Below are 12217 nucleotides of genomic sequence, written 5' to 3'. Positions count from 1 at the left end.
CTGCTTGGCGAAAGCAGCAACAAGCGGGTTATTGTTTCTCTGTCCAGTTTCTTGAACAGGAAACTGTGTTTAAAAATGTCACGTTTTTTAAAAAAAGTTTGCTTGACGGGCTTTTCTGCAGTCTATGCTTCTTCCTAATTTCTCTGCTCGAGACAGCACTCTGCTTATATATGTATTTTTTTTTTTTTTTACCTAATGCACACAACTACCCCGTGGCTGCTTGCATTTAGGACCCTTGGTTTCACCCCCCACGGCTTATATCAGCGCCCGATTCAGAAGCAAGGACATGGTTTATCCAGCACCGTACGAACACAGTTGAAGTCACAGCCACAAAACCCAGGGAGAAAAAAAAAAAAAAAAGAAAAAAAAGGGCACAAAGAAAAAGCTCCAAGGGTTAGGGGATGTTGAGCCGAAAAATGTTCCATCAGGTTCTGCTTCGGCCACGCTGGAGCTGCCTGCGGCGGCGCGGAGAGCGGGTGAATGAGGTGCCCAGGAAGGAGGCTGGGTGCCAGCCGGGCAGCGTGACCCACCGGCGGCTGTTTCCAAGGGTCCCCGGCACAAAAACGCTGGAAAAGCCACGAGCGTTGGGCTGCCAGCGCGGGGGGAGCCTTCCTGGAGGGGACGGTGCTTCGTGACCGGGGTAGCAAGGGGGAGGCGGAGGAGAGGACCGAGTTGAACTTGGCGGCTGCTTTGCAAGGAGGATTGCGGGAGCTGCTCAGTATTCCCCCTCCGTGGGGTGCCTCCGGGCTGCACAAGGGACCGTGTGGCCTCGGTGGATTAAAAACATCCCCGCTTCCTATAGCAAATCGGGGTCAAGCTGCTGCTCCAGGTGCCTACAGACCAGAAAAGGAATTGTACATCATCAGACACTGCCTGAGGATGCACCGTAACCAGCTTTGCAGCCAAGAAGTGCCATTTTTAGACTAAAACCAAAAACAACCATCTCCCAAAGAGTTCAGCATGCACCTTGCAGCACTTCTTTTCCTTTCTCCAGCCGTGGGGAGGACCTTATTCTGAATTGTAATCTGCTGTATGGACTGTGCGCTGATATAAAGGGTTGTGAGGTCCTTGTAAAGGTCCTCTGGGTATCGGGGACCCGGTGGGGACCGTGCAGCGGTGGAGGGCACACGGGGACCGGAGACGGTCTGAATGCACCTCCGTACCCAGCAGTGGGTGGAAGCGCTCACATCAGCCCCACGTGCGTCTTGTCAAGGACTTTTGCAGCACTTTAAGCCAGGTTTAGGGAAGGGCGCGCTGGGGCAGAGGGAAAGCAAGCGCCTCGTCGGCCGTCGCCCGCCGCTTTGGAGGAAGGTCTGCCTGCAGAGCCCGGTTCCTCGGCTCTAATTACAGGAATGGGTGGCTTTTTCCTTCTCAGGCTGAAAAATTGGCCCAAACCCCTGAGAAACCGCAACACAAACGTCTGACGCTGTTCCACATGGTCTTCAGCGAACAAAAACCCTCTTGAAAATAGCCCTTGCCTACCAAAATAGGCAACACCACTTCAAAAAGGAGGAGAGGGAAAAAAAACAAAACCAAAACCCTGAAACCCAGGGCTTCACGGGGAAAGCACTTGCAGCCTCACAGTTTCTCTGAGCACGTTGCCGTGCCTGCCAGCCCAGCCAGTGCTTGGGCCGTGATGGAGCCGGTTTTGCGCGGGGAGGTGGTGGCCCCACGGGGATGCTCCTTGCTGCTCCATCCCCGCGGCAGCGTGGGCTGCATCCGCCTCCTGCGATGGGGAGCCCGGCACACCGGAACGGTTTCATCAGCACCATCACCCCTTCTCCATTCTCTTAATTTTTTTTTTTGCCCTGGGAATATTAAGCCGAGCTTGGTTTGAAGCCTAAGAGCGCTTCGGCAACACCTCATACATCGCAGCACTCTTGGCTCCAGGTTATTTATCACATTTTTCCCTAGGATGCAAAACACCCCAAGCTCATCTCAGAGGCGTTATATTTAGCAGGATCTGCTGAGTTGCAGCTGACCCCGATCTGGAGGCCACGAGGAGCTTTCTTGCAAGGAAACACGGTCTGGCGTGGGCTGAGCACAACCCCTACGGCTGTTCAGAGCCGCGGTGGCGGAGCAAAAAATGCGATGCCAGCCCGCTTGTCGTGGGGAGGATCATGATCTGCGCTGGCCTCCGTCCCATCCGATAGCCGGGTGGCAGGAGCCGGACCAGGCAGTGCCTTTGCAGCGTGACCGGTGGGTCCCTGGGGAGCGATGGCTCTTGCACCGCCTAAATGAGCCTGCGGCTGGCAGGAAAACACTTCTGAACTAAAAGTGGGACACGCTTACAAGTTGCAGGGGATCGGTGTGCCAGCGTGGCTTGCACTTCAGAGCGGTGGTTTCCTCTCTTTGTTCGTCCGGCTCGCACCACCGCGGCACTCAGAAAGGCAGGCGTGCCTCTGGCCGCCTCCTGAAAGCTTATCTTACCCTGGAAGAATATATTAGATTTCCTTTTGAAACTAAAGCTTAATGTTTTTGTAATAAAAGAAGAGAGGAAAAAAAAAGGCTTAAGTGTGAGGTTATAAACTCACACTTGTATTTCTTCTGCTGAAGTTAAAGCGCACGTGGACCATTTATTTTAGAAAGAGACTGAATAAGTGGCTTGTCCCAGCTCGGCTGTCAGCAGCCCCGGGTTCACCTCGGATCATCCAAAAACCACACAGGATTCGCAAAAGCGGGGAAGGGACTAAACTGACACTGAAAACCATGAGCTACACCTTCTGTTTCAAGAAAGTGCTGCTTCACCGAGTAGCAGCGTTAATAACCATGCACATTTATTAATCCCCTTTCTGAGGGTTACAAATTAGAAGAGGGAGGGATGTGTGCACGCCAGGCAGGTACCAGCCCGGGGTTCGCAGCGGTTTTGTAGCCAGAGTGCTGATGGAAACTGGTGTGAGGGTTTGCAAGAAACCGTGTTGCTCAGCGGTGTCTGTTACAGCCCGAAAGGCTTAAGCGGAGCCTAAAGTTAAGCCCGTGCTAAGAGCTCTTAAATAATCTATGCCGGGTACCAAGAGGAGCTGGGGTGGTTTCAAAGAGCTGCCGACTTTTTCTGCCTGTAGCGTCCTTTGCAGAGGAACTGTCGCTGCCGCGTCTCGTGAAGTTGTGTGAACTGACTCATAGCTCAGTACAAATGCTTGTGGTTTAGTAAAACATGGCCCGTTGGACTCCGGCCTTGCATTATCTCAGGGAAAGAAGTGGAACTAATTTTTATATGTTGCACTGGATGATTTCTAATTGTTCCTGGCCATCCTGCGGAGTTCATTATTTCTCCTCCAGCCGACACCGGCTTCTAATTAGGGGACGTAAAATTAAGATGGAAGAGCAGCAGTTTGCAAGGGTATTGCAGCTCGGGAAGGAATCTGGGCTGGATTTAAGCCAAAAATAGCCTCTTGTTTGCAAGATTTTGGTGGGGAGAGGATGGCTTAAATGCTGCAGGGTATCAGCTGCTGCGTACACCCTGTAAGAGGGAGCACTGACGGAGCAGCCCTTCGCCTCCTAAAAGGGGGCAATTAGCTCGTGTCCTCCTTGCCCATTCCCCTGCGTCTCTCCTTCATTCAAAGGGCACAAATATTTCCTAATCCAGAGGTTCTCCTGCAAGAAATTCGGGGTGGCTTCTCCCTGCCGGGGCGTGCAGCCAGGCAGCAGGCACAGGAGGGGCTCTGCTGCTATGATGCTCAGCCCTGTTGATGGATTTCAACTGATTTATTGCTTTTGTCCCATATTTCCCCCCCTTTTTTTTTTAATGCTAAATATTTTTCTCCTGGGAGGGTGATGTGACATCTCCAGGGCCCCCTTACGGTGCTGCTTTTGGGGTACAATTGCAAAGCCAAGGGCTGAAATAGCTCGGCCCAGCCGTTCTTAAATCCATCTATTTCCCCATCAGGATGCACCGCAATTTTAGGAAATGTAACGCTGCTCTGCAAACAATCCCCGGTCCTCATTGACATCCTTTTCTGCCAGGAGACTTGTGGAAGATGTTTTTATAGTTATTTAATAGGAAGGGAACAAATTCTTCGCCATAAGCCATCCCCTTGCTTCCCCACGCAGCGTGGTGTCAGTGTATGTGCTGGTAGAAGAAAACGCTTTCAGAAATAGGAACAATTTAGACGTTGCAGAAATCCGTGGGTTTTTGGCCTCACCCGTCAGCTGCGTGTGGCACCGGCTGCTTTTTACAGGTGCTTAATAAATGCAAACAAGCTCTGGCATTTTTCTCTCCCCTCCTTTTATAACCCTGCTACTTGCTCATTTTCATTCCGCTTCTGGTCAGCAGAGATGGCTTTGATGGTGGGGTTTCCCCCGGGCCTTAGCTGGGAATTAAACCTGGCTTAACTTTTACAGCATGGTCCGCCTGGCTGGAGCTTTTCCACCAAGACTCGTTTATATTTGGAAACAGCACGTGGAGGAGCCGTGAGTGGCTTTGATGAGTTCCTACCAAGGCAAAAAAGGGGGTTGGGGAGCTTTAGTGCTTTGTACTTTAGGAGGGAAAGCAATGAGAACGACAAATTTGCCCCAGGTTTTGTATGGAGTTAAGGAGTTCGATTTTGAAAGAAAAATTGGAAAGTTTTTGCTTCGGTTTCATATGGGCTGAAAGGTCATTTTAACCCCTCTGCCCTCAGATTTCCCTGGAGCAGAAAATCTGCTTTTCATTTAATCTACCGCACAAGGAAGCTTACAGCCGCTAATTTTGAGAAATCAGTGTCTTTCTGCAGAATTTGTAGAATCATAGAATCGTTTAGGTTGGAAAAGACCTTTAAGATCACCCAGTCCAACCATTTGCTCTTGTCTCGAGAAATGAGTCCTTGCGAGCAGACCAGTGCAGATGTTTTGTTAGCCGTCACGATGTGGACCCCACATCTGTACCCAGGGGCACGTTGAAAGTCGCAGCGTTGGCCTGGGTTTGATGCAAACCAGGAGAGCCCTTCCCATAGCGCTGGATCCAGAACTTGTCCCGGTTATCCCAGCAGGCGATGAGACGCGGCTCGGCTGAGCGATGGCGAAATCCAGAGATTTTTTTGGTCTCGGTTATCAGGAAACAGCCCCCATGAAGTTCAACTGATTTGATTGAGAGTAACTGCAATAAAACATTAAACAAGTGTTTTGCATCCTAAATCCGTACATTAAAATACATTAACTGCATTTATGGTTTAACCAGCAGTTTAGTGACTTTGTGAGTGATGGAATTTGAATTTTGTTAAGCCAACAGACCAATTTTTTCATATATTTTTCATTACAGGAAACAAAGATAGTTCGTCCACATCCATCTTTTCCTCTAAATACCATGTATTACCCCTACTAACCAACAGACCCAAGAAAAAGCTATCTAAATCTTTAAGGCGATAACTAAAAATGAATGAGACGGTGTGGAAGAAGAGCAGTGAAAAATGGAGACCGTTCAGTAAAAATTGCATTTAAAAATCTATTCAAGTTGCCACACTTCTACCAAAAAGTGTCAGAAAAATCTAAGCTTTGGCATTTTAATACTTCAGCATACGTAAGGCGTATTTCTCTACTTGACCGAAAGGCAAGTAAATACCCACCCATTGTAAAGCCTTTCGTGAGAAATAACTCTAAATCACAGGAGCTGGTGCATCGCTCTTTTCCTAACAGTGTTAAAGTTACTTGTTAAAAATAAATTTAACTCAGTGGTATTAAAGTTTCAGCCAGGAAACACAAGCACATGGGAAAAACAAATCCAAAGCTTTCCAAAGTTAATTCTGGGGGGGGGAATTCAGCCTCACCTCTTTGTCTTGGGTCTCTTTTTACCATTGCTTTGGGCATTTGCTTTTGTGGAGGGTTAAAAGGCGCGTGCTTGGATGCGCACCCGCTGGGTGGCTGAGCTGGGGTGCTCGGCGGAGCGCAGGATCTTGGTAGGACTCCGCGAGGCTGAGCCCTTTCTAGGGACGATGAGCACCTCCATGATGACGTTAGGCAGATGTGTAAACGCTCGTGCTTCGGGGCATAAGCCACGTCCTAACCCAAAGGGAGAGGCGGAGGAGCTTCCCCTGGGTCTGTGTGAGGACATTCCCATCCTGGGGATTTTTCTGCCTTTCCCAGAAAGATGCAGATCCGGATGATTTTAGCGGGGCGAGTGTCATGGCCTCAGTGTAGTCGCTTGGAAATTCCCGTTACCCCTGCAATAGCAGCGGTGCCTTCCCTGCAAGGGAGGCGACCGCCCGGGCTCCAGGCTTGATGAGGGGCAGCAGCCAAGGTCCCCTGCTCGGTTTGCTCTCGATGTGTGACTCCGCACGGGGAAAACCCCCAGAGCTGCTCGATGATTTTTTTCCCCCCCCTTAGAGATGCAATCCACGCAACACCTTTCCTCAAGCAACCCGATGTAGCTCGTGTAACCCCATCTCCTTGCAGGTACTCCCGTCCCCTTTGCTTCCCGGGAGGCAAAGCTGAGAGCTCAGGGTAGGGTTCAGGTAGCCGCGGGCACCGCAAAGCCATCGGCGAGGCACCGTGGCCGACCACCACGCATTTTCTGATTTCATTTAATTTTTTTCGGGGGACTCTGCTACATCCTGGGCCGCGAGGGGGGAATAACCTCTTTGATTTTATTTTTTTTTCAGTTCTCTCAGGCCAGACACACCACAGCCCTTTGAAACGCTCTGTGTCCCTTACCCCACCCATGAATGTGCCAAACCAACCTCTAGGACATGGATGGATGTCTCATGAGGACTTACGAGCTAGAGGACCCCAGTGCATCCCTTCCGATCATGCCCCCCTGTCTCCACAAAGCAGTGTAGCCTCTTCGGGAAGTGGTGGGAGTGAACATTTAGAAGATCAGCCTTCCGCTCGTAACACATTCCAGGAGGAAGGGAGTGGGATGAAAGGTGAGTGAAAAACCAGACGCCTCCCCCCGCTCCAGCACCCAGAGGCAGGAGGGGAAAAGCCCTTTTCCCGGCAGCGCGGGGCTCGGTTGGTGGTTTTGGGCGAGAGTTCTCATAACCAAAGGGGGCCTTTCGGCGTTTCTTCCCGGCTTAGGAATTTTTAGGTTTAGGGGAATAAGCTAGGTTTTCTTTTAAGCAGCGGCTGGTCCTGATCCGATGGCTTACAGTTGGGTGCCGGTGGGCTGGTTTTGCCCCAAAATCCTGCAAGCTGCCAGCTTTCCAAAAAGCTGGATTTTTTCCATAGCCTGTGGCTTTTTGCCGGCGAGCGGTGCTTTTTTGTCTTTTCTTTTCTTTTTTTTTTTTTTAATTGCGGTGAAAAATAGCTTAGCGTAGGTTTAGCAAGCCACCTGTGATTTACCATTGCAGTGTTTGGTACCCACCAAGTATTTAGGGAAGTTTTGGCTTAGGATACTTGTTTGCAGTGAATTTATCCCATGTCTTTCAGTTGGTTTTCCCATTACGCCTGCGTTTCCCGAGACTCATAGCAATAAATATATGTGATCTTGTTGGTAAACAAGGCAGAAATGAAACCCTATTGCTGCAGTCAAAGATGGAGAGCAAACTTCAGGCTGTAGAGGCATAAATAGGTAAAAACTGGGCAAACACATAGACTGTATGTTCCACTGAACAGACAAAATGACTGAAAATGAACCCGCAGCTATCAGAGACTGATTTAAACAACTGCAATTTTCTGTAATGCAAAGCAACTCTATTGTGTAAAGACCGATGATGTAACAGAATAAGGGAACAATCGTGTTTTTTAAATAGTCACAAGGTCTGTTTTTATTCTAATTACCGGACAAATCTAGATACATCTAAATCTCGGTAATATGGAATCGTGTTTGGCTTGGCACTGTGTGACTTCGATGTGCATGAAATAAATGCATGAAAAACCCCCTCATGGTTCCCCCATGAGACAGATGCCCGGGGCTCAGCCCTCTCCCTGGCTGGAGTTTGCACCGTAGCGTTGCTCTGGGGTGGAGGCGATGGGCTGGAGATGTGACGGGAGAGTTTTCCGAGCGTGACGGCCTCGCGGAACCGGGCTTTGCTTCTCAGCAGCTCCACTTGCTAACGAACACCTAATCGGGTAGCACGGGCAGGGAGCGTTTTGCGTCCCGCGGTGCCGCAGGCTCTGCGTGGCCGTGGCTCTCCCTGCCTGGGTGACCGGCCGGCGGGCTCGGAGCGATCACCGTGAGCATGTTGAAGACTAAGCTGCGATCAACGTGAAGGGTCCCCAAGGCTTTCCATGCCTGGAGCTGGATCCTGCAGTCTGTCAGATCAAGGAGACCCTTTTCGGGAGCTGGTGGTGCAGAGGGGTCTCTTTAACATTACGTTCATCCAGGTTTCTGCTGATGGGACTGGGGAGGAGATCGCAGGGAGCTTGGCTCTCTGTGATCCACAGCCGCAGCTCCGGGACCTGCATGGATAGAAACTTTCCAGTGCAATGCAATCAATCTGTACGGCCAAATCTGCAAAACCCAAAGGCGCTATTGCCCAGGCTGTCCACAAGCAATAACCAATTAAATAAACTCCGCAAGTTAAGACAGCCCATTGCTGCTGCATGCAGCCCACCCCGGGGGAGATGGCTGCCCTTCCTTGGGCCATCCCTTCCCGGGCATCCTCCTTCTCTGGAGGAAGGTTTGCAAACATCTAAACCTGATTCCCCTCATTGCCAAGTCAGCCAGTTTGCTTTTGTCCCGCTGTCCGGGGGCGTGCAAAACAGGTATCTGCAGCCTCTGGTGTCTACAACTGTCGTGTCCTCCCCGCTCCGCTGTATTTTCTTCAGACTGAACCAGTCCACTTTCTTCCCACATGGTGTTTTCTAAACCTGGGGTTGTTCTTGCTTCTCTCCGCTGTTTTTTTTTTCCAGAAAGTCCATATTTTATTGAAGGTGTGTTGCCCAAAACTGGACTCGGGAGCAGAGCAGAGACTTGCTTGCCATACCCACAGCGTTCCTGTGGCTGTATAGCTCATCGTCCTCAAATAACACACCCCCGTGGGCTGCGTATGACCCATTGTATCCCCACAGCTTTCCTGCAAAAAATAGTACTGCCCGTTCCCTGCCCTCGGTTCCTGCCATTTCTTGTTCCTACAGAAACGCACAACTTCGTGCATTTTTATTGGGTTGCATCTTATTTCATCCAGACCGGTTGCTCGGTTTGCCAAGTCCCTTCTCTGAATTGCAGCCACGTCTCCCCAAGCGCCTGCAGGCTCTTGTGGCTTGTCACCCGCATCTCCGGTCAGCTTGTTCCTCCTTTAACACCCTCCGCAGCATCCAGGAGGGTAGCAGGGAAACCAGACCCATGACAGACCCCTGTCCGATGTGGCTTAGCATTCATCTCCCCTAATGTCACCTATTTCTCTCCTTCCCACCTACCTTCGTGCTGAAGGAAAAGTGCCCTTTGGCTTTTACCTGGCCCCTGGTTTCTCCAGGGGGAAACGCAGACCCTTTGTTCCCTGCGGAGCCCGTCCGTCTGTCTGTCTGTCCCTTCTCGGGGCGCAGCGGGAGGAGGGTTTGGGTAAGGCTGGGGGTTTCTGCTGCGAGTACGTCCATGGCTTAGCGTGGTGTGCCATAAGAGCACTTCTGAAGATGTCCTATGTATATACTGGCCTGTATATATATATATTTATGACAGGGTGAATTGTTTTCCTTCTAAATTTCCATGCCAGCACCCAGATAGATGCGTGCCAGCCAAACTGCGGCATTTAATGCATATAGGGGACAATGTACGTGAGCAGCATGAAAGTCCTTGGTTTGCTGCTCACATCAGACGCAGCGTTTCCGACAGCCATGCCATGACTTTGCAATTAGCTCCTAGTAATCGGTGATTAAAGAGTAGTTCCGCGGGCAGGTGGCTCACTGCTCCGTGGGGAGCATTAGGAAGTTTTGACTTTCCAAGGACCATGAAATCACCTTAGATGACCTTACACCTCCTGGTTGCCTCTTCCTCGTGGGAAGGGGGAAAGCCCCACCGCCATCTTCTCCCCAGCTCACTCCTGCGATTGCCATCCCTGCTGGCAAGGGGGCTCTGGGACCATCTTAGCTCCCCAAAATTAGGAGGTGGTCCAGGGAGGCTGATGCAAAGGGAAGGAAGAGCTGCTTCTGCGCTCTGACCCTCTGCAAAGGTTGGAGATGGGTTTTCTGCAGGTTTTAATGTCTATATGAAGTTACGTCTTTCTTCTGAAAGTATCCCCATGGGCTTTGCCCATGGATGTGCGCCAAAGGTAGATGTCCCTAAGGGACACGGGATCAGGTAGACTTTTAATGTGTCATCACTAAAATGGCGTGGTTTTGTGTTATAATGAAGTTGAGATTCAAGCCTTCCAGTCCCATGCTGGAAACAGAGAGCTTTCTGCTAATAGCTTTTAATTTTTTTAAACAGAACAGCAGTTTAAGAGGCCTCTGGTAGCTGGTTTTAGAACTGTTGCATGTCGGCGCTTTCAGTAAACAGCAAAGTTCAGCCCATCTGTGCTCAGTAACTTCTTTGCCCCCACCTTTGGTGTGGGGTTGATCTCCTTCTGTGCAGCATTTGAGGAATTTCATTGAAACGCGAATCCTGATGTGTGTCAGAGGACAGAGAGTGTGAGCAAAACACAGCATTTTGGAGCCGTTTGCATCCTCTGGCTGGATGTGAGTGGGGTTTGGGGTCAGCCCGGGCAGTGGGCAGCAGGAAACTTCTGGCAGATGTAAGAATTGCCTTAGGGGACCAAACCAATGGTCCATCTTGTCCTGTCCCCTCCAGCGACGAGGTGTTGGTTCGGGAAGAGGTCTGTGACAATCCTTGACTTGCGTCTGGCACTCAGCAGTGCAGGGCTTTCTGGACAGAGATGACCCATACTGTAGGATGTCCCGGCAGTGGGACTGTCCTCCTCACATCACCTCATCCCTTTCCGAAGCAAATCTGGCCTCACACTTTGCAGTCAGATCAACCTAGAAAACCTTTGAGGCTGGCTATGTTAATGAAGGTTATTGGACATGGCCATGAAGGTTGTCCTCATAGAATCATAGAATCATTTAGGTTGGAAAAGACCTTTAAGATCATCAAGTCCAACCATTAACCTAACACTGCCAACTCCACCACTAAACCAATTAAGGGGAGAGAAATAATTAATTTCATGTTTCCTGGCTTGGTGGCTGCATTATTTTTTAATGAAAGTAAAACTAGGAATCACTAAGGTTGGAAAGGATCTCTAAGATCATCAGCCCAACCATCAACCCAACACCACCATGCCCACTAAACCTTTTCCCAAAGTGCCATGTCTACCCATTTTTTGAACGCCTCCAGGGTGTTCATGCTGGCCTCGGGGACGGTGAGCAGAGCACCAGCACCCACCGCAGCCCCAGCCCAGCAGCAGAAGCACATAGCGGGTAGAAATCCCTCCCAAAAACATTGCAAGCCCCCATTCCTCCTTCCCCCTTGGTGGGCACTTTGGACAGAGGAACCCCATTGGCGCAGCCTCGCCACCAGCCATTGCTCCTTCCCCTCAGGCTCTCCTGCGCCGTCAGCCCCTACCTGCCATGGGACATGGGGTCCACCACCCACCCACTCAACACATACCCCTCAGGAATGATCAAAGAGAGGGGAGATGTTGCTGTTAATTTGTATTTAGCCCTAAAAGAGACATTTCCCGAGCCTCCACCTGCTCTCTCCATTCAAGGTGTGGGGTTTCATGCTGTTTGGGGCTGAAACACTGGTTTTTCACTGTTACTGCACCAACGGAGGTTGAGACAGGGCTCCTGGGTGTCTCACTGGTGGGGAAGGGGACAAGGACTAATGGACATTAGTATTAGTATTGCTGGGAGCGGAGCGCATGAGCTCAGTAGGCTAAGGCAGAGCTATTGCCGGGGTGTAGGTGCTAAACAAAGCGGGTCCCGATTTGGCACAGCATTTGAAGCCTTTAGCAAAAGCATCATCACGGGCATGGTGGTGTGCTGCAGCACAGATATCTGCAGGGCCCCCCCACCTTGTGGGGTGTCACCGTGAGCCCCCCCCCCCCCAAAACCCGCAAACCCCTGAGTAGCTGCTGAGTGGGCTGGAGTGGAGGAGGCTTCTCCGTGGAGGGCACCACGTCGTGGGGTCTGGCGGGGTTTTGCATGTTGCAGAGGAAGGATCCCCCTCCCAGGTCCTTTCCTGTGAAATCACAGTGATGTCAGGAGGATAAAAGTATTTTGGGGTACCCATCCAGCCGGGCACAGAGGTGCTACGCTGCAGATAAGGAGTGGGAAGGAAGAATTCATTTCAATTGGTGCATTTTGAGGTCACAAGTCACCCTTCTGAAACGGGTTGTGGGACCATCTTCAATGGCATGTCATTTTTCCATGC

General features: G+C 50.7%; 1 protein-coding gene across 3 annotated transcripts in view; it reads left to right on the top strand.

Moving 5' to 3' along the window:
* SAMD4A (sterile alpha motif domain containing 4A) overlaps positions 1 to 12217 on the top strand; it is a 108888-nt gene that overhangs the window by 80625 nt on the left and 16046 nt on the right. For 2 of the 3 annotated variants that reach the window (XM_075712666.1, XM_075712665.1), the window contains exon 3: positions 6573 to 6836. The exons of the other annotated variant lie outside the window; for it this stretch is intronic. In XM_075712666.1, the coding sequence (XP_075568781.1) occupies positions 6573 to 6836 (264 nt within the window). The remainder of the gene's footprint in view (positions 1 to 6572; positions 6837 to 12217) is intronic. 3 annotated transcript variants of the gene reach the window in all.

This window comes from Pelecanus crispus, chromosome 6 (assembly GCF_030463565.1).
Source record: "Pelecanus crispus isolate bPelCri1 chromosome 6, bPelCri1.pri, whole genome shotgun sequence".
NCBI classification, from domain to species: Eukaryota; Metazoa; Chordata; class Aves; order Pelecaniformes; family Pelecanidae; genus Pelecanus; species Pelecanus crispus.
The sequence above is the reverse complement of the archived record's forward strand: the minus strand, read 5'-3'. Positions and strand labels throughout refer to the sequence as shown.